The sequence below is a fragment of the Phasianus colchicus genome, chromosome 11, assembly GCF_987193195.1.
Source record: "Phasianus colchicus chromosome 11, bPhaCol1.hap1.1, whole genome shotgun sequence".
Taxonomy (NCBI): domain Eukaryota; kingdom Metazoa; phylum Chordata; class Aves; order Galliformes; family Phasianidae; genus Phasianus; species Phasianus colchicus.
Window position 1 is genome coordinate 16,832,073 of NC_143446.1, and position 24,739 is coordinate 16,856,811.

At 44.0% G+C, this 24,739-nt stretch overlaps 1 protein-coding gene across 16 annotated transcripts in view; it reads right to left on the minus strand.

Moving 5' to 3' along the window:
- Positions 1–24,739, minus strand: part of FOXP1 (forkhead box P1) — a 341,764-nt gene that overhangs the window by 11,699 nt on the left and 305,326 nt on the right. For 13 of the 16 annotated variants that reach the window (XM_090148431.1, XM_090148428.1, XM_090148434.1 and 10 more), the window contains 6 exons: positions 18,506–18,589; positions 10,029–10,230; positions 9,842–9,921; positions 9,098–9,199; positions 4,078–4,247; positions 2,509–2,578 (listed from right to left, as the gene is read on the minus strand). In XM_090148431.1, the coding sequence (XP_090004557.1) occupies positions 2,509–2,578; positions 4,078–4,247; positions 9,098–9,199; positions 9,842–9,921; positions 10,029–10,230; positions 18,506–18,589 (708 nt within the window). Of the gene's footprint in view, positions 1–2,508; positions 2,579–4,077; positions 4,248–4,625; positions 4,748–9,097; positions 9,200–9,841; positions 9,922–10,028; positions 10,231–18,505; positions 18,590–24,739 lie in introns of all 16 variants that reach the window. The other 3 variants (XM_090148435.1, XM_090148437.1, XM_090148436.1) reach the window with 3 other exon arrangements.

Genomic DNA, 24,739 nt, shown 5'->3' on the forward strand with positions numbered 1-24,739 from the left:
GCAGGCCTTAGGGGTTGTGGTGCTGAGGGAACTCAAAGGACATTTCACCACTTCACCCATCTGAGCCGCGTCCAGATAACATCATCTGCTGCCTTCCAACAGCGCCAGCACCAGGACCAAAGATGCTGGCTTGGCTGTGCTCAACCCATGCTGGGGGGAGGTCAGCTGGCTGCAGAATCAAAAAATCCATCTGACTGCGGGTCTGCATGATGCAAACCTGCCCACAGGAGGGGAATTCACACGAATGCTCTCCCCACTGAATGCTGACCTCCTCTCCTAATTCATGCGACCAAGCTCCATGCTCACCACCATCCCGGCCAGTAGAGCTGTTCCCATACGCAGGGGCTGAGGGATGGCCAGCTCTGCCTGCAGCATCCTTGGGGGCACGGCCCCTTTTATTCCTCCTTATGTTGACCTCTCCATGTGCAGCCCTATGTGTCACACATGATTACAAAAGCTATTCTAACAGGGAGGATTATTTTTATCTTCTTGATTCAACAACCGGCAAACTCATTGTGATGAGGGGATGCAAAGAATGGTTCACATTTCCTGCACTTGGCAAAATAATGACTCAAGTTCTTCACCAACAGCGATAACTTGTAATTGCAGTAAAGCAGTTTCTTGGGGGGAACGCGGGACAGGAGGAGTACATGCTATGATGACAGTGGTGAGGGGGTGGTTTGGGGAGCACAAAAGCTCTTGACAACCTGCTGGGAAAAGGCAGTGCTGGTGAGAGCTGTGTGCCCCTGCCTTGCACAGCCGTGAGGGAAAGCAGATGGAGGAGATGTCGCAGGGGTGGTTCTGCCACCCCACAGGGGAAAAAAAAACATATGGGAAGGCGTCTGCAGCAGGAGGTCAGCGTGCATTGGGTTCCCACGGTGCAGCTCTGCTCAAGATGCCCCGTACTACAAGCATCCCAGAGGATACGGATTCCCAGTATACCCAGCAGAGAGGAACCCACTGATCTGTTTAAAACCCAAAGAAGGATCTGTCTGAGTGCAATGAATAGCATGATTTCTCACCCCTGTTTATTACAGGGGACATGCAAGCAGGAAGGAACCTGGCCCAGGCTCTTTTCTCCATCAGTTGAATTCCTACCACGCTATGTGAGGCCACGGGCACGTGCCTCTGCCAGGGAAGGTGGGGAAGGGAGGCAGTTTGGAGGTTTATCACTGAAGACAAGAATGGATGGAGATGACGACAACGACACGTGTTTGAGAAATAAAACATGAACAGTTCCGTATGGTAAGCATATTAATTGAAATTAGTCACATAGTTAACAACGTGAAGAAATGCAGGATCATTTCATTTTTGCCTTTCAGCCTCATGAATGTAAAATGTGCTTGTAATCTTAATACTATTCAAGAGACAAAGCGGTCTTTAAAAATCACACTTCACAAGACTCAAGGGAAAATAAGTTACTAATGAATGGTATTTACAGTTGCTTCATTTAAACATGCTTTCATTTGCTTTTCAGAAGTTACTGCACAAACTCCGATCGCAAGAAGAAACGCAGAACATCACTTTTCTCCTAATAATCTGCTTCCTGGTTTGGAAAAGAGAAGCCTGCTAACGCTTCTACAGAATGCAGTGGCCCAAGCCAACATCCATGGCCACCAGTGAGCTGCTGGAGAGGTGACCCTCAACACACACACAGTGGGGACACAACCACAGGCGGTGCTGCATCCTGGCTGCATTTCCATGGTATGGATGGGGCTTGGACTGCAGCGCCAACACAACAGCCTGCAAATCCAGGGCACAGGAATGTGTCTGTGCCTCTGGTTCAGTCGGTGAGTCCTGACATTACCTGAGGTTGTTGAGATGGACTTGAGAATTTGTAGAGACAAAAAAAAAAAAAAAAGCAAACCTCATGAACAGTACATGAAAAAGGGTCTGGAGAAGCACACGCTTTCAGGATGCCAGTTATTAACAGTGCATGAAACACTAAGTGCATTTCTATACTGTGAAAAACAACATTTTTGTCTTACAGCAGTTGAAACCAACACAAATTCCCATTTTTTTTTCTGTAGGAATTGCAACATTTTTTTTTTTTAACAACAACAGGAAGATATGCAAAAATAGCCCTTAAAAGAAAAGGGGGAAAAATGATCTGCTTTCTCTTTAAAACCATGAACAATAGAAGGTCACGTGACACAGTATCCTATCATTCAGCACATTAATAGCTGTGCTAGAGTAATTACACTTGTGGTATTTTTGCCTCAAGTGAAATTCTGAAATAAGAGGATGGAAATTATGATACTGCTGATAAATATTAATAAGTGAACTTTTAATTTTTTTGCCACAATATTCAAAATGCTAAGCATCTAGCTAATGCTGAAGCAGCCTGATATGTGTTTGCCTCCAGGGACTATGATGCTTTATGCACTTAAGAAAAAAGTTTAACGGAATTAAAATTTAATATCTAATTAGAGCAAGGCTAATATATTTTGAAATGAGTGGGGAAGACACACGCCTCTGTTGCATATTTGCTACAGTCATTAATCTTACCTGTAAAGCAGCATTGAGAGGTGTGCAGTAGGTGTGGCTGGTCTGTATGTTTTTAATAAGAGAAGGGTTACTGCATAAGAAAAACATAAAAAGGAGAGTTAAATGCAACCAACCTCTATGTGAACATTTCAAGCATGTAACGCTTCCTCCCACACCAGAAAACTAGTGCTCAGACTGTTTTTCCACACAAGTTCTCTTTCATTTCTCTTTTTCTTTAAAGAAAATATCAGAGTTTTTTGCCTACAGTTAACATATTTGCCTTTACTAAATAAGGAATATCATTATATTGTGACGTTACCTCACAATGTGTTCTACTACCCTGTGTTAGTAGCACATCTTGGGATCTCTGCTCATTTTAGTGTGTTCAGGAGAAATTTTCCAATATTCAGCGTTTCTGTGAGCCGTTACCATGTAAGGGTCCACTGTAAGGAGACCACGACCAAAAGCATCATGGAATACTTGGAATACATGGAATACTGTGCACGGCAAATTGTTCTCAAAGTCACTGGCAGCAGAATTCCTTGCAACTCAATGGGGGACCGTGACAAGAGTGGATTTTGAGCCACATTATTTCCTGACGGGGAAAGGGTTGGCACTGCCTGCACTCCTGCCCCAAACAGTTTGGGACATGGGGAAAGAGGGAAGGTGGCACGGAGGCAAAGCAGCTGGTCCTGCTGCTCTGCAGCCAAGAGGTGGGGAGCACACTGCTCTAACGGCCATTCTAGTAACAGTTCTGATGTGCCATCTCAGACCTTTGATTTAGTCATCTGAAGTTTAAATAAGGAGGTGGATTTGAGGAAAATGTGTGGCGAGCTTATCCACTCTTTAGTGGGCATTAAAAATCACCAGTCCCCACTGGAGGAAAAAAAAAATTCTCAAATGCAAGCTAGATACTAAGTGCCAGTGCAAAACATCTTCAGAAAGTTTTACACTCGCTGGGCTTTTTTCTTTTTTCATATGAGAGTAAGGCATGGTGAGAGAAGTCATAACTGAGCCTCTCCCACAGGGACCGGCAAGGATCAGCTGTCCTGGAGAGATGGCCTTCGAGGAAAGGTCAAACAAAATTGCTTCAGGAACCCCAGGAATATTTGTGTGTGGTTGTTGCAGGCACAGGGTGCACTGCTGTTCGTAATCTTTACAGATGGTCTCACTGCACTTCTTTTTTTTTTTTTTAATGTTAATCCATTAAAGTGTTGCAAACCCAGGCATACAATTGAAAGCAAAGGGAAATATCAGAATTCAAACTTATCTGAAGCCCCTCCTGGCATATATCTGTCTTCCTGACAGATCTACAGCAGCATATCTGCATTACTGAGGATCATTATTTTAGGCTACGTAGCGCTATGAACAAATGCTATAACAAACATGTCAAAGCAGAGTTATTATTATAGGCATTTGGATTATCAGAGTAGGACACACAAAATACACACATAACAACTAAAACTTTTGCTCCTTTAGCAGCAAAGGTGATGTCACTATTTTGTGAAATGCAAGTCTACATGAGATGGGTAAATCATGCAAAGCAAAGCAACAGCAGAAAAAAAAATTAAAGCAAGTAAAAGCTCTTACTGTGCAACAAGCTCGCCAAAGTTTTCATCAGGGCAGTATTTTCGAGGACGGCCTCGTTGAATATGACGGCCACGTTTAAACTCTTCATCATCAACAGTCCAAAAGGACCCAAACTCATCCTCTACTCTGATAAAGCACTTATGCAGTGAGAGGTTGGTGCGAATGGCACCCTGGGACAAGAGCAGCAGCAAAGGAGATGAAGTGGAAACAAAGGGACACGGGATTGGGGACAGAACAGACATCAAATACAGGGAAAAGGAAAAAGAAAATAAAATGCAATAAGCATAAGCAAATGGTTTGTGAGGGTTAATATGCATTGCCACCTAAAAGCTACTAGCATGTGATGCAACAAACACCAAGCAAGCAGGGTCAGGGTACTGGTGGGCATACAAACAGTAGTGATGAGATGTTTGTCTTGGTTTCCCTTAACTGAAACAATGCGAAACCACCTGTGGTTGGTCTAACACCAGCTAGCAGCCAAAAGCCTCTACGTTAAACTGTAAGCATGATCCAAGCTAGGCTAAGAAGTTCAAACATGGTGGACATACCCACTGATCTTTTGTGGCCTTCGTTTTTGGAACTCTTGTTCATCCACTGTCCATACTGCCCCTTTAACGTTTTCTACTCGCACAAAACACTTGTGAAGACTAAGATTATGACGCACTGCATTCTGCAGCAAGAGAATACATTCAAAAACTTTCTATGAGAAAATGCTCATCATTGTCCAAGAACAGCAGCACAGTCAGCTTGACAGCCCTCATTTTGCAATGTCAACCCCTCTCCCCGCACCCCAGCTCTTTACATCTTATTTTGCAAAGTTAATATAAATATAAAAGCTTCAACCCAAGATTAAAAAAATCAGCTCATTCTTATCAATTACCCACAGTACAAATGAGAACAGCCATCATTTTATAAACACACACGTTGTATAATATGGCACATTTCATACACAACGCAAGAGGAACATTGCATCAACATTTTCAAAACAAATACATAGGCTTCTCCTCTCCTGGAAAAGAAAGCACTGTGAAAGAACAGTAAGGATTTCATGTGAGTGTGGATGGCTCAATGGAGCGGGGAGGCACTGGGGCTGCTGCTCCTGTGGTTTCCCACAGCTGAGTTAATGGCAATCAGGTGCTGAGCTCCTGCCCCATCGGCGGCACAGAGCAGGGCTCGGCAGCACCCCGCTGGCAGGCACGGCCCCAGCCCCTGCCTCTGCTGTGTGCTCTTATATGGAAGTTGGCTCCCGTTCCTGGCAGACTGCTGCACGGACTGATCTGAGCTTCTGCCAAGTGCAAACACGAGGAGGGCTCTCTGAAACAAAGTGATAATATCCCTGCAGCTCATCACCCAGAGGGACCCTGGCGCTCCCAGGCTCTGTGCTTGGGTGTGAGCTGTGGTTTGGAGGATGAGCCTGGCATAACCTGCAGTGCACTGAGACGTTCCCCTCAGGTGGCCACGATGAGACACCTCGCTGCCTCATGGCAAGCTGAGGTTTTGCTCTCTCTGCTCCCCATACTGCTCACACGGAGTGCCATGCTACATCCCACAGCGTGGGTTTCCCCAGTGCAAAGCTGCTCCAGTTGGTACACAGAGCTCATCTCCAGTACCACAGAGAGGGGCTTGGAAAGCAGGGAGAGCAGAAGAAGCCATTTGCTGAGAATATGCAGGCGAACAAACTCCATCCATCATCACTGGCACCATTGATTTAGTCAATCTGGTTGACTCGTTAGCAGGCACAATGCCAGCCAAACACATGGCCTGGGTCTAGGCAACCAAGAGACCACACTTTTTTCCCTCCTGTCAGCGTCATCTTTTTTTTTTTTTTTAATGAACATCGGGTCTGGATGGTGAAAGTGAGCTCTAATCATGAATGTCTAAATCACTGTGCAAACAAAGGGTATGGAGAGTGCATTTGTCATGTAAATTAAGCAGCAGTGGCGTGTGCGCTTGCAAAGGAAAGGCTAAGAAGAATCTTATGCTACTTTTTCCATGTCCCTGCCATCACTAGCACTGTCCCTGCTCCATGGGAGCGTTCAGCAGATACTTGGCAGCAAGCTCATTTCCTCTGGCTGCAGGTGCCCGATCCCATGGACACTGGAATGGCCTGGCTCTGTGGCAAGCTCTGTGCACTTCAGCTCTTACATGGGTATCCGTTTGTCATTCTTCCTGCTCTTACTTTGTTCTCCTTTTTTTTAATGACTCTTCTCCTTCCTCTCCCAGTTTTCATTAGTTTGTCAAGTTCTGGCAAAGCCCCTGACTGGGAGGTGGAGCAGAACTGCTAACGCCCCACACCTTACGGGTGGAAAGCAGCTCAGCAGCCGCCGGTGGAGCAGAGCTCTGTGTGAGCGCAACCTGACACAGGGCTGCCGGCCCACATCTGGGTAACTCAGGCAGTTTCCTGTGAAAATGGGAACGCTGTCAAGTCTGGAGCAAAATGTAAGAATAATAATGCTATTTCCCACAGTGAAAGCCGATCTCCCAGTTAATACGGCAGTTGATCAAACGCATACAGCAGAGTTCGGTGAAGTGAGTCCTCGGAGTTTGTAAACAGTCTCCAAATACACAGCTGAGCAGAAATATCTGTGTTCTTTAAACAGATCTAATGCTGGAGAAATCTTTTACAGACTGTTATGTGACTTGCCATCGAGGGTTGGGGCAGCCGGATCAGGCTCTTGCTGAAGATACTGAGAGAAACACATTGGGTATTTGCAGGATGTCCACGAAGCACTGCTCTCACTTTCAGTTTTCAGTATGATCACTTATTTAAGGAATTCATCACAAAAAAAGCACATTGTTTTGTTCCCAGTGCCTCTGGATACTTGCTATCTAGCAGTTTTATTCATGTTTCAGAGCCACACCTGCAGCCTATGCCTCATGGCTGCAATTCAGTGCCAGCAAATTACTCCAAAAAATAAAAGTAAACAGGCATCGCCTCTGACCTGTTAGAACCAGTTCACAGTGCTTCCTTAGCAATAAGCTTAACACAAAAATTAGGAGCTATTATTCTAAGATTATATATTTACCTTGGTAAAAATATTTGTAGGCAAGCCACTTTTGCAGAAAAACTACCCTGAACATACTTGAATGTAGTAAATGAAAGGGTTTGTAATTTTCATAACTGCTCAAGCTCCGCTGTACTGCATTTTGGGGAGAGGTTCATTTTTTCAAGGTTGTTATTCCTGTGCTCATCTGTGGTTTTGAAACAGGTCTCCAGGAAGCCTGCCCACACCAAACCCTGACCTAAACTTTAGGAAAACTGACTCGAATGCCCCCTACACATTAGCTGAAGGTGAGCTCAAATCAGCACATATATATTCAAATTATTCTGATTCTGCAATTAGACCCTTGCGCTCATTCTGCGCCCCGTGGGCTTCCCGTCATGCCAAGCCAGAGCTGCATTTTCATCCCCGCTGTTCCTGAAGGCTGGCATGAATCTGAGTAGCTCAAAAATTGCATTCCTTGCATGGAAGCCAGAAGTTGAAGTGAACCTTTCCTTCCCAGGCTGCGAAGCAGGATGTGGGCTCCCGGGTCAGGGTGTCCATGATTTGTCTCTGCATAGACCTGCTGTGCTCTTCTCCGAGCCCAAGGGTCTCCAGCTCAGCCTCTCTCCTCCTCCTCTGTACAAGCACACTGTTAGTGCACGTGGCTCCTGGGACTTGATTTTAAGTGATACGCAAGGCTAATTCCTACCATTAGCCTTGCAGGCTGCCAAGATTGCCTTCTTCCACTCCCTTCTCCACTTCCTTTCACCGCTGGAATTAGATAGGATTTTTGCTTTAGCACCCACACCTGCAGCTGCTGAAAAGGCCTACTGGAAGCACTCCAGCAGCAAAAGACAGGCAGGTCTAAATGGATCTTAAATCAGGGAAAGTTAATTTCCTTTCTGGATAGTAAGGAGTCTGCAAAGTGAAACACTGCTCATGTTTTCTAACTGAAGTTGAAGAATCAAAGCAGCAATCATAGAAACTTTTCCTGAATCTAAAAGGTTAGAGATTGAGGTTGAAAATGTAAAAATTGCCCTGGGATCTGAATTAAAAGCGAACTGTGCTACTAAAACTGAACTAAATTCCAAGGACGATTTTTAGCTCCATCCTCTGATGGAATTAATTCCAAATGCAGGCTGAGACAAGAAAAACAGAAAGAGCAAATGAAACAGCAAGTATGGAACACATTCATGCTACCTGGTCATTTGAAGTCTGAGAGCAACAGAGCTGTCTAGATTGAGAGCAGCTCAAACTACTGGGATGCGATTTTTACTGCAATACAAGATCTTTTTCTTTGATTCATTAATTAGTAATTATACCAGCTTAAGAAGCCAGAGTGGCTGTTATAACGCTACGTACAAGAGAAAGAGCAGCCCCCAAAATACAAGTAACTCCCAAGACCTCTTATCTAACAATATCAGAGATGGTTACGGTAGGAAACTGAAGTGCCAAATATATCAGTTTTTAGTTCTGTTGAACAGATTTCTTATGGGAAGGCTTGCTTCTTACATAGTATGTTCAATGAGCTGCTGCTGTGTGACTAAAATGAAGAAGTTTGTAAAATATCTGCGTATGTAGTTGAGAGTCAACTGATTGAGGAAAGGAATCCATTTATCTACTGATCCTAGGGAAAAAAAATCAGTTGTTGTGATTACAGCCTGCATAACTAAGAAGACAAACAGCATATCTTCCACCGACACAATAACATTACCTCTTTTTTTTTTTTTTTTTAATACATTCCAGCTGACGGGCTTGAGTTTCACTGCTAGCAGCAACCACACAGAGGAACTCGTGGCATAATCACAGAACATAAAAGCCAATAATGGGGGATTCAATTAGTGGTTTTCAAAGGCAGAGGAGTTTTTCTGCCAAATATCAAATTGTTCCTGCAGATAAGGCATCCAGCGCGTGTCACAACTGCCGATCTACATTTTCATGTCCACATGTCGTTACAATTTGCTATGTCATCAGCAATGTCTATTCTGTACATGTCAGATATCAAAGGCAAGAGGCACACACGGGCTAAGGCTTACCTTCCACGTCGCCGCGTTGCGCCTGAAGTAAGCAAACATTCGCGTGAACCAGTTGTAGATTTCATTTAGTGTTAGCTGTTTTTCTGGAGATTCGAGGATGGCCTTGTGAAGCAAATCAATGGCAACATCAGTTGTGAGCAAGTCAGTACAAAATACAGTCAGAGTTTTACTTGGACCAATACAAAAAGAATGAAAGAATGAAGGAATGAGAAAATAAGAGAAGGGATTTGGAGCAAAAATCCGAAGCAAGGTTTTCACAATATGAACTAAGATTAATGGCTGTATTTAACAGTTCAATGGCAAAATTCAAAATGGAATTATCTAATTGTTTTGAGTTTTTATTTCTGTTTCCTTACAGAAATATTAATTTATTAGTCATTCATAAAGCAGAATCAAAGAGAAATGCAAAACATTTCACTAGCTGATTAAAGCTCAGTAATTATTTAGAGCTCAGATTAATTCTAGGGATCAGAGATTACTGTAGCTTGTGATAATTGACTTGCCATCTTTAAACAGGCTCATTTTCACTGTTGTGTGAAATGAATTTCCTAATAATCACATCGTATTGTAATACTTAATCAAAAGCAATTATGTTATATATTGCAGTTCTAAAAACCCTTATAGTAAAGGTTTGAGCATTTGAGCATGCTTACATACCAAAGGTTCGAAAATCTATTTAATCCAGAGCGCGCACATATAGGGAGACTTTGTCTAATCCGAATGCCTGTGTTTGGCTCCACTCACCTGTCTAATTAAAGATGCATACGTGAACGGTGGTCTAACTTCTGCGTTCTTATAAAATTCTTGGTTCTGGGCAATATCTGCTAAATAAAGAACAGTTGTTCTGTTATCATCACAGCCCGTCGCTGCGGGTGTAGGTGACAGAAAGCTGCCGGGCTGGGAAGGGCCCGCATCAGCAGCACCGCTTTACCTGAAGAAATGGGGACGTTGTATTTATCCGAGTACCGCCTCCGGATGGGCCCGACGTTGTGCATGCTCGTGGTAGTGATGACCGACGGGCCCTGCGTGACGGGAGTGATGGGTGCAGTCGGGGTGGTGGGAGTATGAGGTAAGCTCTGTGGAGAAGCCTCGGATGCTGTCTTGGAAAGCGTGACGCTGGACACCAGATTGAGCTGCGGAGGGAAAGGACGAAGGCTGCATTACAAAAGGCGACTGTGGCTAATTAAGGGTGGTGGGGGAAATTCTCATTAACGGAAGGACCCTCCACTCAGAGCCGACAATGCAGCTGAGTGCTCGCTTCAGCTCCAAGTGCTGTTGTAGCACCTCCATTAGCAAACGGAAATAAATATGTACATTTCCAGATAGATGGATTTTATAAAATGAACAATGCAGCCCGCTGCCAGAACTACAAATAGTGGATTTGCACCCGAACCTTAAAAGAAGATCTTACGGAGTGTGTCATCATTTTGGTATTTTATTGTAGTTCCACTGTTTCACGATCTGAACCCCACACCTCTTATTTCCATGCTATCATTATGCACGGCTTCTAATCAGTCTTCTTGGATATTTCACTGAAGGCATCAGGCTAAGAATAAAAGGCCAGATTTTCATAGGGACATAGCAGGGAGAAACGCAATCTCTCTCTTCAGCATTTGGGATTGCTTTTTTTTTCCTTCTCCTCCCGTTCATCCATTTTAAAAGCAAAGCTCTGAGTAGGTTAACTCTGGAATAATTTAATTAATCACACTGCATGAAATACTGCAGCCACTCAGCCCAGCACAAGTGGCACCATTCTGCTCTCCCTTGACGGGAGGCACGGTGTTACCTGCACGAGGGCAGCAGCTGAACGCCTCTGGGACTGTGCATCCAACCCAAACAGAACCCAACCACTTTCAGCACCCAGCCACGTCCATACCAACAGCATCTGTTCCTGCCCGCTGCCCTGCAATGCCCTCCGAAAAACGATGCTCCCTTACAATAGCTCGCTCCTGCTGGAGTACTTTAAACAAACAACCCAATCTCTTAACGACATCAGAAAAGACGAGGGAGAGAAGGGCTCTTTGACTACTTCCACATTTCCTTCCCTTAGGCACTTTCGCGAATAATATTGCTGAAATCCTGACCCCATTGAAGTCAGTAGCAAAATTCCTACTGAATTTAACAGGGCCAGAATTTTATAACTTTTGTTCTGATTAAAATTCCTTTTGGCTGGACATTAAAGCTTTTCAGATGAAGGCGAGGCACACAATTCAGATATGCCCCCAAACATCTCATGTTTATCCATAAGACTCTGTATTAATTTTCCTCGTGTGAAAGTAACCAGATAAGAAAACTCCTATTAGCATCCCTCGTCTGAGTTAACAGCCAGAAATACTGCTGCTCCTTTATCAAAATAACAGGATTTATCCCAAACAAAGGTAATGGAAAACAAAGGGCTCTCGTGTCACAGAAATGACACCAAGAGAAAAAGCTGATTGCCCACAGGAAGGGCACAGCAAAGCGACGGATAAATAGCACCAGTTTTTCAATAAATCATCCCTGCTTTTTGAGCAACTCTGCCCGCATTAAAGCCCAGCCACAAAATCCTCACACAGCCAAGTGCTGCTGCCTGCAGCCCTGCACACTGCTAGGTACTGCAGGCAACCCATTCCCTGTGTGCCCTGTGCCCACATGGGGACCATCCAGCAGCTCGTGGTGAGGCCACAGGAGGAGGAACCCAGCGAGGAGATGACGAGGGTGGTCAAATGCAGGCAGTGATTTCCCAGAGCATCCTGCCACGGCGGGCTGGTGGAACGCTGTGAGCCTGCGGTGCCGCAGCCACCTCTGCTTGTTGACTGGCGTGATTTAAGGCCACTGATTAGGGACACGCTCATTGTAATGTCTCCCTGTTATCCATCTATCCATCTATTACATATGATAAAAGGACCAGTGATGATAATAATAGTACAACTGACAGGTCTCACCATGAAATTAAATCTTCTGTATTTTATCTCAGTTTCTAAATGGACATTTTAACAGTCCAATAACTGCGAGCAAATCTGCATCAATTTTAAGTGCCCGTCTCTGGCAGAGGCTCGGCAGCCGGGCCTCCTGTTGGAAAGATCACTGCTCGCGCTCCATCATTACGGCTCTCGCTACTCCATTTCAAAAGAGTTCGCTTCCTTTCTTAGCGTTTAAAAACTTAACATTTAATCTGTTTCTACCAGAGAGCTGTGAGAGAGAATCCCCAAAGGTCAGCATTCCCTGCTTCAAGAATTTGAATCGAGTTAGATTTCTTTAGGCTTTTCAGCGTAGGTAGCAACTAGAAATAAACAGGAGAGAGGATGAGCAAAGGGGGGGGCCCTAACAGGCTTGACAAATGACACTGTGATTCACACCCACTGCTGGGCTGCCACTAATAAGCTACAGAGGAAGCAGCCAATCTCAGCTAATTACCAGATAAAATTGTATTGTAAGGACTCTAATTAGGAGATGCTTATGGAGGTGATCTAATGATTAAACGCTGCATTCGAGTGACCCCACCATCAATGTGCAGTGGTGCAAGATGTCACTGGAATATTTTGTAGAAACAGTAATTTTATTTCAAGGAGGGGAGGCAGTAATATTTGTAATAATGGCTATGAGGTAAACTAATTAAAAGACAGTTCCTAAAGGAAGACTGTGGCTTTGAGCAGCTGTGGCCGTTCCAAAACAAAGTGCCAAATCTCAACAGAGGAGCTGCAGTCAAGTGGAAAATTTCTGCCTGACCTCTGCTCTCGCTATTAATTTGCAGGAAAACTAATGACACATATACATATTCCCACAAAATTGTTCTAATTGCTAATTTGCCAAAGGAGCCCAGTTTCCAAATTAAACATGACTGCAGTCTGTGAGGAAAGAAAGAACAAAAAGCTGGAACGCAGTGAGTGTGCTGTGCTTCACCTCCGCCGGCCAGTGCTGAGCCTGAACCAACAAGTTAATGAAAGACAACCTTGGTGCTCGCCACCAAAGTTCTCCTGCCCCATACCTGGTGCTGCTCTGCTCCTGGGCAGGGGACCGACCCCTGTGGTGATGGTACCAAAACGTGGGGTGGCTATGGGGAGGTGAGGGCCACTATCTTCGTGGGATCTGCAGTGTCAAGGCGGAGAGCTCGGTGGTGAATTGGAGCAGAACAACAAATTATGAATGGTGTTGGTTTTGTTGCCTTCTTGAAATATTCATCTGGATTGTAAACTATTAAATCTTAATACTGCCGGCAATCAGAAACGCACAGCGGATGATAATTCGGGGCAAAGATCAGGAAGGGAATGGGCTGGGAGGGTTTCTCTTCCTGATGCTCTTCGCATTTTCTATTTAAAAACAAGTTTCTATGATTAGAAAAGTTGTTCACACTGGCACTTTGCACACTGCCTGTGTCCCACATACTGCACGTGTTGGTGAGGGACTGTTCTGGGCTGAAGGGATCGCACACAAGGCACAAAGTCAGCACTGGGCAGCAAGGCACAGCCCTGCCACCCAAGGGTTAACTGGTTCTGCAACGTTTACGCTGGGGATGGGGGAGGGAGGATTTCCTCCAGCCACAAAAGAAAACAAGAATAAAACAACAAACCAAACCCCGTAACAGTTTGAAGTCCTAAAATTCTGTAAATTTAGTCAGTGAAGGGTGCTGGGTGCTTTGTTCAGTTTCAGTTTTGAAGAACCGTGCTTCGTGCTGCTTTAACTCAACAACCATAGATGTTTTAATTGTTTCAGCATCCAATATCCTGCTTAGGATTTTAGTATTAACTTTCCCTTTCAAGAAATGGTCATGTCTTCCTATTAAAGGTGAAGACTGAGTCATAGTTTTTTCCTTAGATATAAACAAGACAGAGAGGTAGCCCTCTCTCTCACCCTGTAAAATAGATTTCCAGTAAGTGGCTCTCCCATTAGGGCTCAGCCTGATTCCTTTCTGTGTAAATATCTTCCATGACAATAGGGGCTGCAGTAAAAAACCCTGATTTGAAACACTTTTAGAAGTAAAAAAAAAAAAGAAATACACATTTATAAATGTCACGGAGAGGCCATACCCACTGCTGCAGGGCAGGGATTCCCCTGCCACTGATGCTGCTGTTTTGGTCATGATTCGAGGTGAGGGTTTATTAGAACTGGACCCTACAACACTCTGGAGCAGAGACTGCTTCTCTTGACACGGAGGGTGGGATGGCAAGCTGGGCCCAGAGCTTTGCTCAATGCTGCATCCTCCTCTCCTGCTCCAGCTCGGACACAGCAGCGCTGGATGGGAGCCTGGCAGGCAGCAATCACTTAGCAGGTGTTGTTATTGGCAGCAGCACTGAGGAAACCGAAGCTGAGGAGTGAGACTTAATGAAAACCAGTATATAAAAACAGCTTTTGTTGTGCTTGAGAATCTCTCTTTATTGCTGCGTATCGTTATTTTTTCAAACTATATGGCTACAGCAGCTAAAATGCTCAGTCATTCCCTCAAGAGTTAAAAGACCATTTTTAAAATGCTTTGTTATTACAGTTGCTAAAAACAGTATTTCAAAACAATCGTAATTGCTATGGTTAGGGCAAAAAAATACATCAAATAAGGGATATCTAACAGTACATTTCATTTGAGGTGCCAAAAGTTTCTCTTCAAGTTTTCTATCAGTTTTTAAAGATGGACATGGCACCTAGTATGCACAATGGTTTGTTGGTTCATGATTTTTTTCCTTTTCCTTTCCTTCCTATGAACTGCAGTGTTAGTTAATCCTCCAAAATGAAATCACATTTCCATCTTAACCTACCACGCTGACCACTTGCACCAACAAAAACACAATGTCGGGGAACCATCTTAACAGCAAAACCAGAGTGATAGCTCTTGAGCAATCATTGTTCTGGCTTCTCTGTTTTGTTCCTCCCTGAAAAAAAAACGTACCTTACAAAGATATGTCACAGCATTTTCCTTCACAGCTTCGTTCTCACTTTGCTCAGTCCTTTATTCTCACCAAAACAACACATGCAGCAGTAAGAGGAACAACTCTGCACGTTCCAAGTGCTAAGCTGAGATACTTCCATTTTCTTTTAAGCTGCTGCACCTCTGGACATGGTAATTACAAACATTAGCAAACAGGCAGCCAGAACAACCTATGTCAATGCTCAGCCCTTCCTCGGTGCCACTCTCTTGGCTGCCCAGAAAGGAGCTCCCCTGGGGCAGAAGAGCTGCCCTACCTGCAGCAAGTCCACATACAGACCTATGAGCCAACAGCTCGGGTCATCACTACTAAATTTCATGAGAACATGTTAAGTCTCCTTGGCTTTAGTAAGTCTGAAGAGCTTTACAGAGCAGCTGCCTTGGTACAACAGTGTGGGGCACTGGCCCTTCCACTGGAGGGGTGGAAATAACTGCAAGGAGCACCTGGAGGTGGGGATGTGATCAGGACCAGCTTCCCCACACCTGGCTGAGCTGCGATCAGTGCAGCAGCACCAAGAAGCTGCCTGGGGTCCAGCCCCCACTGCTCAGCCCTGCGTGAAGCCCAAGGGAAGGCCAATGGCCAGTACAGGTTGCACAAGGCACGTGGTGAAAGCACCAGTGAAGTAAGCAGCTCAGGCACCAGTTCCGCCTCACAGCAACAAAACTGTTTAACAAAACAAGCATTAAGATCCTTTAAGCAGAATAAAAACGTTTTCTCAGTCATGAAAAGGGTGTAATTTTAAATCCCAATTCATTGCTACGTTTGGATTTGCAGCCACTCTTTCCTGTATAACTGCTGATGTACCGTAATATATTAATTCTAACGTACACCTTGCATTAGTTATGTTGGCAAAAAAATTAATTACTGGATGTAAAGAATACTCTGCACTGCAATAATGGTCATCAGATCTTTTTACCAAAGCCCTATCCCACTGAGTTAAAAGGACTGGGGTCTAGCAGAGTCTATGCGGTGCCTGTGTATTTTTTCATAACGAAAGCACAATTTATGCAAAACACTATACTCCTACATTTTATAATTAATTTTCAAATGCTTCACCTATACATATTTTAATAATTTCTGATTTATCAGATGGTATCTATAATAAATTTTTCTATATTTCAATAAATGAAAAGAAGGCAGTTTCAATCCAACAACAGAGTGCCACACAATATAGGCCTGTCAGGCACCAATTTTTACTTCTAACATGTAAGTTAAAGGATAAGGAATTTATAATGCTGCCTGTGAACGAAACCACTTTTCATACACAAATGTGATCTTTTTTTTTCCAAAGGGTAATACAACAGTACATTTACATAAACTAATCCAAACAATCTATGTATTTGACAATGGCAAACCTCACACAGACTGCCTATTGTTGGTTTACATCTTGGAGTTCTTTATGTTGGCTTGTAACACTGCTCTAGCTGTCAAAGGTTTGACTTGGACTCTAAATAAATGGTTATAGAAGTGCTGTGCAGCGATATTGGACTTCTTTGCAAAAGAAAACCTGCTGTGTATGAATTCAAAAGCTATTAATTTTTCAGTCAAAAATATTCATGCCTATTTCTTTTAATAAAGAAACACTGTGCTGAGCAACTGAGAGATAATGTTGACTAGTGGTACAGAATTTTCAATAGAGCAGTTAAAAATAAATTTAGTAGGAGGTCCCCAACAAAGCTATAATTTTCCAGAATGTAAAACATTTTTAATACTAATCAAGACAGCCCTTTTCCCCCTGCGTTCCCTTTTTTTTTTTTTCCTCTTCTTTCTTTTCCTCTGCTTTCCCTGTTTATTAGCTGTTAACACTAATCTTCACGGCGACACCGCCTGGCACCTCCATAGCCTACAACGCCCGCCAGAGCTGCTGCCCTCCGCGGCGCAGCATTGATCACCGGCTGCCTCGCCAAACACCGCTCGCCTTCTTGTGATTTCCTCCCTTTAGTTTTTAATCCTTCCTCCTGAGGGGCACTGCTGTTACGAAAGGCCTCAAGGCAGAGTGCTTTGAGACTCCCAGATTATTCCGCTGTTTTAATTTTTAATCCAGTAAGAGCTATAGAAACCAAGCCTCCTCCCATTCTGTTGGGTCTACGCACTTTGCCAACAATGCGCTGAAGCATTTGCATTCAGGCTGAGATGGATATGAGGAACTAGAAGAATGCTATTTTTATAGACGCTGCACGCAGTTTCTGCTCTGGAGAGCTGGTATCCTCCAGATCAAGCAGCTTTATGAATCTCATCAGCTGAAATGGAAGGGTCCGTACCTACCGCTCAACTCTACCCAAGACTGCCCCAAAAACTTCCCACTGACTTTGACATCTGCTCCAGCGTTCCTGAACAGCCTGTTATTTTCTATCCTTTAGCCTTCCTATGCACTTCTGCAGCCATTTATTCCCAACTACATGGAAAGTGAGAAATCCGTTCCTAGTAAAAATGGGTGCGCGAAGTGTTTAATGATTTTATGTTCTCTATCTCTGTAATGTGTTCTGTTTCAGACATTAATTTTGTCTACCAACTGCATCTTGGCAGGCTACCATATTTGCTGGGTTAATAGTCTGACTCTTTTTTATTTCTATCACCATAAATCACACATATATGGGTGTATGTTTGCTTTATTTATAGAAAAAAAATCAGTCAAAACAGATAAACCAATACTTTGTCATTATGCTGCATCATTGCATATTGATTAAAATTGCTAGTACTAACTATAGATTGTCAACGCTCAATTAATTTTCACACAATGACTCAAAGCAAAATCAAATAAAGCCAGTGTACCTTTAAATCTTACAAATCTTAAAATCAAGAAGCAAAGCACTCTCTCCATTTTGAATAATCATCTGAAGCTCTGAGGAGCATTTTCAGCATTAAGAGGTGAGAAGAAAACAACAGACGAGGAGTCGCTTTGGTCAGGGAAGAAGATGGAGGGCTTGCCCTGTGTTGGGGGACGCAGGAGATGGTTCGGCTTGTGAAGCCACCTCCTGCCTAGCAAGGAATTTCTGGAGTGGCTGATCGACCCCTCCTACCCCACTGGCCACCTCCACAGCTCCTTTTCTGAAGAGCAATCTGCAGTGGAGAAGGTTTCCCTTCTCAATTTCAGTGGTATAAAACCTGATACCAGGCAACAGCGATTATCATTGAAACGTGCAACAAGAGTCTGTTCTACTGTAAATTCCTGTCAGACAGGGAGAAAGTCAAATAAATACACTACATATAATTTAATCACATCTCCTTCCTAACACTTCCTAAGGTTTCATGCGAGCGCCACCAATGTAAAGTAACCTACAGACCACCAAAAGGCCCTTCTTTGGGGTCCAGCTCCCATCAGCCTCCTGGAGGAAGAAGAGAAGTGGGTCCCTGGGCAGTGACCCCTGAAAAGCTACCAAATACTTCTCACTTTGCATCTCCTCCCTGCGGCACACAGCAAAGCCACGCTTCATGTCACACACCCAGGTGGGAAACAGGAAAAAGAGGTTTGGTGTGAGGTTTGGTTTTGCTTTCTGCACAGTTCAGTACTTACAGGCTGAGGGGTGGCTTTTGGTTCAGTTGACTTCACATGCAGGTGTGTCATCATGGCTTGCAGGCGCTCTTTATCTTTTGCAAGCTGAAGGGGGAGAAAAAAACGCTCTATTATTTGTAGGAATAAAATCCAACCTCTGCTTATTCCTAATTAAACAGTTGGCACCAACGCACAAGACAGGAAAGTTTTATTGCTGAGCAGTTTGGAAATTGTATACGGTCTGTTCATGAGGCAAAGCTAACGCTTGGTGCTGGGTGTCAGTATTTCTCAAAGCAAAATGCATTAGCCCTTCAGCAAGAAAAGCTAGACCTGCTGGCACCGAGAGGTTCACTCTAGCCCTGACAGCTAAAAGACACCAGTGAATCATGTTTATTAACCCGGGAAGCACAGCAGAAGGCACGCTGTGCAGTGACCCTGCATGCTTTGTCCTCCTTTTGCACCATGGGACAAGCAGTACGTGGATGGGCTGTGACTCCCACATCACTGTGACCCCTCAAGAGCTGGTAAAGCCCCCAGGGGCTGGCAGGGGAAGCCAGCTGGGACAAGAGCAGCAGTTGGAATTACCACTGCTGGCATCCCTAAGGTGCATGCCAAAAGGCAGCTGGGCGGAAATGCTACCCACATCCATCGTGTCATAGCCCAGATGTGTGGCCAGGCTCCTGTGCTAGATGTTAAGGGGATGCCCACAGGCTGACCCTCACTTCCCCTGCACTTTCCCATTGAGATCTCAAGATCACAGTGTACTGCTGTGGCCAGAACGGCTTCCAAGTACGTTACCAATGCACTGGTCAGGCACTAAATCTCACTGGTTTGGGAAAACAATATACACTTTTTTTTTTTTTTTTCCTAGAGGAAAATAGGATGTTTTCTGGCTGCTCTTAAAAAAAGAGAGGGGAAAAGAGTAAAAAAAGTTAAGAAGTGGGACTATGTTAGAAGACAATACTAATGAAAAAGACGTGTTATTAGCCTACACGCTCAACATAAAGGTTCCTGTTTCCAGTAGGACTTGGATCAGGTTCTTAGACATGACAATTTCTGTAGTTTTGCTTTAGATAATCAGGATCCTGGTGCCAAGAGGAGAACTGTGCTCGCATTCCAGTGAAATGTTGAACAACCTGCCCACCTTATCACAGTCATCTGTTTGTAGCAGTAAAGCTGGGCTAAGTGTATATAAAAAGAGACTTGGTCATAAATCCCCATTCATAACCTTCCAGTCAAGGTTGTCTTGCTCTTTGCAGGGCAAGGGGGTTCTGCCTGTGCCAGAAAGGTGTCACAATGGGATAAAACTTGGCACACAACTTTCCAAGGCAGGATTTAAATAAAGGAAAAAATGGTGTCACCATTGTGTGCTCTGGAAATGCAAAAGCCAAATCACTGGCCTTTGCAAGCTGCTTTTCTTTTCTTGGACAAAAACCTCCATGGCAAGAAAGAAAAGCTAAAGGTGATACTAGATCTCCTGCAATCTGCCTCCAGATCTGCTCTGGACACCACAGAAGAGCAGTGGCGGGCTCTTAGCAATGCAGTGGGAACGTCCCCCTTTCAGAGTCCTCCGAGGACCTCTTCAGAGAAAGTAGAGGTCTCACCCCTCATCTGCCGTGCTTTCCACAAAACAAATAAAAAACAATAAATATTTTAGTTTTGGCGCAGCTCTGTTGTGCAATCTCTCATTCTTAGCAGTTCCCGGGTGCTGGGGCTGCTTGGCAGGGTCATCTGTGCATTAAATTTTGGTCTGCAGGCTACTGCAGGAACCAAAGCTTTAGCCAAAACAAATAAAGCTCAGAGGCACCTGAAAATTTCCTGCTTGCAGCAGAGCAGTGACAGCAGGGAAAGCCACCAGGAAAGTCACCAGCAAAGCCAGTGGGCAGCATGGAGCACGCCCTGCTTCCTCCAAGCCCCTCAGCAAAACGGAGCGGTGCTTGGAGCAGCTGGGGTCCTTGCTTTTATTGTTCTCAGTCATCATCTTAGCACGCTGTTAGTGCTGTTTCTGGTGGGTGAACATTATTAAAGATCCTCTCGACATTTCAGGCAGACGCACACTGGTGTTTTGTCATAGTCTAGGAATTCAAACACTCACCCAGTTAGGCAGGAGTTTAAATTATGAAAAATAGAGGTCTCTCAGTTTCAAAGCACTGAAGAGAAGTAAAAAAATCCAAAGAATTTCTTTAAACTGTTTTTCCCCTATGTCAGGAAGCAGTACCGATAAAAAACCAGAATGTCACCAGCAGCCCCTCCTTCAGCAAGGTTCCTCAGAAGAAGCCAGGAGGGCTCGCTGGGCAGTGGTGGGAGCACATTCTCACTGGTGGCACTGACTGGAGTGCAGATTGTCCACAAATGGGGATTCTTAGTGGAGCTGCAGGGAAATGGTCCTCATCTACTGACAGTGTTACTGGGCAAGGGCTGTTATACAACAGAAATAAACTGATTATTGCAGCTCTGTTCCAGTGCTTCTAAGCTTCTGTTGGCAACTGCTTGCTTTCCTGCTGGTTCTCAGCCTACAGAACTGCATTTGAATGTATACACTCAAGGTGCAGTTGAAGTAGGACTGGTAAACCCTTCCCCTGGCTGTGGCATGGGGCAGGACAGGAGGAGCAGAGGAGCTATGTCCTCAGCCACGGGCTCTGCTGGCACCCACAGTTCTCCTGTGCTCTGCTGGAAAGGGATCCCTGCCTCTGGCTGCAGAACCCTCCCCCGAATGACAATACTGATTAATGGCATAGGAGAAACCACAAGGTGGGCTTTTTAGAAGAACAAAGGCTTCAGATCTATAAAAGCCTCCTGTGGCAAGGACTTAGAGCAGCCTGAAATGTACACAGGTCCAGAGGCAGCTTGGTAAAACACAGTACCTGGGGGCAAGGACCTTAGCAGGCCAGGCTGGATGGGGCTCTGAGCAACCTGGTCTAGTGGGAGATGCCCCTGCCTATAACAGGGGGGTTGGAACTAGATAATCTTAAAGGTCTCTTCCAACCCAAACAATTCTATGATTCTATGATTTGAAGGTCCAACATCGAGGAGCAGATTAGAAGCAGCAAATTCTTGGTTTTCCGTGGAGTTTACTGTAGCCTGAGAGTTCTGCTCTGCACAATGCTGGGTAGGAAAAGACCCTAACAATACAGTCCCATCTGAAGCCTCGCTCCTTTCTCTGATGTTCTTTCTGAAAGCTCTAAATGGCAGCAGTTTTCAGATGGCCACCCAGTTCCTCATGGCAAGACTGACCTTCTGAGGTTCCCCCAGTTCTCTGGGGCTCCACCACAGTCTAGGTTCCTAATAGTGGCTCCATGGAAAACTCTTCCAGAGCTTGCATACAGTGTTCTGAAAGCTTGGGTATCACGACATATGCTTTGGTCTGGAGAGGTTAAATCCTGAAACTGCACATGTGATAAGCAGGAGAGGGAAGGCACAGAAGGGGCTCAGGAAGAGGGGATGTACAGGAGTCTGTGGACCAAGGAGCAAGACAGAAGGCACAGAAGAGTGCAGACACTGCCCAGGAGGAAAAGCAGACAGAAAACAATGGCAAGAAGCAAGAATGTGAAAATGGAAACCCAGTGAGGGCATTCAACAGGAGTAACATGGCCAGAGCAATGGGAAGAGAAGATCACTTCAACAGCAGGACTTTGGAAAAACACTATGGACAAAGGAAAAGAAAGCCAACCATGAACAATGCAGGAGACAACCAAGATGTAGCCTCTTCCCTCCTGTTAGGTGCCTAGTAAGGCTGTGTACAATAAAAGTTCAGGATCCATTTTTTAAGAGTGTCAATGGATGCTTCAAAAAATAAGCCCAAGTAGAGCTTTCACTCCACTGAAAATGGCCAGCTGTCTCTATGTTCTCCTACTGGGAGATACTTTTTTCAAGTGTGTCAGAGCCTTGCTGCTGTCTTGAAATGTTTTTCCATTCAAAGGTGGTGCTACAAAATAAATGTCCTATTCCAGTTAACATCTTGCTAAGGATAGGGATATGTTCCTATGTTTGTGTTTTACCCAGAAGCCCAGTTCTCATTATTTATAATAGCAACAAATGATCACGTCAAGATTGTTTAAACTAAGTGAAATATGAGGAGATCTCTACCTTGTCTGTGATATTTAAAACATGTTTGTGATGGAAAAGCTTCATGATACTTCTGCAAAAGTCCATTTGCAATCAACTAACATCTGACTTTTGATTTTTTCAAAACGTTCATTTAAAAATTATTTCTTTAGAAGTCATGGAACTTATCTCTGTGACAATGATGAAGCTTCTCTGAGTAAAATAATTACATTGAGGAAAAAAAAAAAAAAGCAGCTTGGTTTTGGGTCCATCACACTCAAAACCTGAAGCGTATCCCTCTAATGCAATGGATTTGCTCCTCCTAGGAGCTGCGGTGTCCCTCTTCTACCTGGCTCACAGAACACAAGTGGCTGTCCACAGCGCTGATTTGTGCCACTCTGTTGCAGGAGTGATGGGCTGATGGTCCTGGTAGAGCTGCCCCTGCTGTATCACACCGGGTGCTGCAGACCAGGTCACTGAAAACTCCACTATGGAGCTAGATCTTCATTGTATCACAGTTCTGTGAAGCACAAGTCCCAGCCAGATAAACTAGGCACTGGCAGATAAATTTCGTCTCCTCCCATGTTCATACTTCTGCAGACTATCCAAGGACTGACATGCAGGATGAAGAGAGGGAGAAGTGGGGAGTTCCAGGGGCATTTCAGAAGCAGAACAAACCTCCTTCACCCATCCTTCCTGGCTAACACACAGACAGTCTCACTGTTATCAGCATCCCAGGTTACATTAAGCCTCCATCCTATCTACTGCACTAGTAAGATTGTTAAAAAAAACAACAAAAACAAACAAAAAAATTTTTGGCTTAGCCCTCATACCACTTTGAAATAATGTTCTTGTCTTGGGGACTTCATGCAGTGACTCTAAGCTAGGATGTATTCCTCAGCACTAAATGGGTGTGAATCTGTCAATATCAGTCACTCGTGACAATCAGAATAACTCAGCACTGATAAACCTCTCAAAAAGATTGTAAGGACCTACAAACAGGTGGTAATCTGGCATCATCTCTGTGCTGTTCATGACTAGGGCATCCTCCTGTAGTTCCAGGCACAGGCATGCCCACTAACTGCAGGAGGGAAGGAAGGATTCTGGCTTTTCAAGCTGACTGTAACTGAAGAATCTCCATCTACCTTCAGCACAAATATTATTGCATCTTGGCGGAAGATTATCTCGTATCTCAGTTTACCAGGAAGACTGCAGATTTGTTCTTCTAATTCTCAAGAAACTTGTTAAAATAACAGACCTCTTCTCATAACATTTTCTGCAAGACTCTGACATTTTATGACTGGTAGTTTGGTTTTTATAAAACTTACATTAAAATAGCTTATACTGCTTTAGCTAATAGTGAAAGAGTGTCATGACCAGCGTGTTCCTGAAAATAAAATTTAGGAAATATCTATGAAAGAAAAAGGGGTAATTTGTAAGATAAGAAGATAAAAGGAATTTTTTTAAATGCTTATCTTGAAAAGTAACAACAAGAAGTTTAAGTGTGTTTTTGCTGATTTTTCTCTCCAACTATTTGAAGCTATAAATGACTTAACTCAGTAAAATTCCAAATGTAATTATCTTCTGTACTTAGCCCAAGGCTTTCCATATATCTCTACACTGCTGTCTTGCATACAAAATAGGTTTTTCAATGGCTGGTAACTATATAATGTACAACATTGTTTTAATTTCCCCTTCTCTGCTAACCTCTTGCCTACGCACAGAGAGACTGTCAAAGCTGCCCAGCTACAGCATCGAGGTGCAGGGAGACAGAAACAACTCAAAGGCATTCGGAAAGGCAGTTGCACAGACAGGTCATATTTTTACATTGCATTCAATATATTCCAGTTTACTCCCCTTTTGCAATTATAAAAAACTCATTTGCTACAAATGGCAAAAAATAATAATAATACATGGAGAGTGTTAGTATATGAGAGACCACTGAACAAGCCAGGTCATGCAGCGTTTCGAAATAAACATCAACCAATTCTCCCATATCAACATCTCTAAACGAAGGGGACCGCATTGCCCCCACCTCCCTCCGCCCCCCGGGTGAGTACAGAAAGCATCAGATGCAAACTGATGGATTTCCAATCAGTCAGCCTGCTTAAGTTTCCTATTTCTTTTCAAGTTACAGTTTAGAAAAGAGGAAATGAAGCTGCAGTTTCTTCTGACGGTTTTTAAAACTACTACAAGAGATTTTGAAAGCTG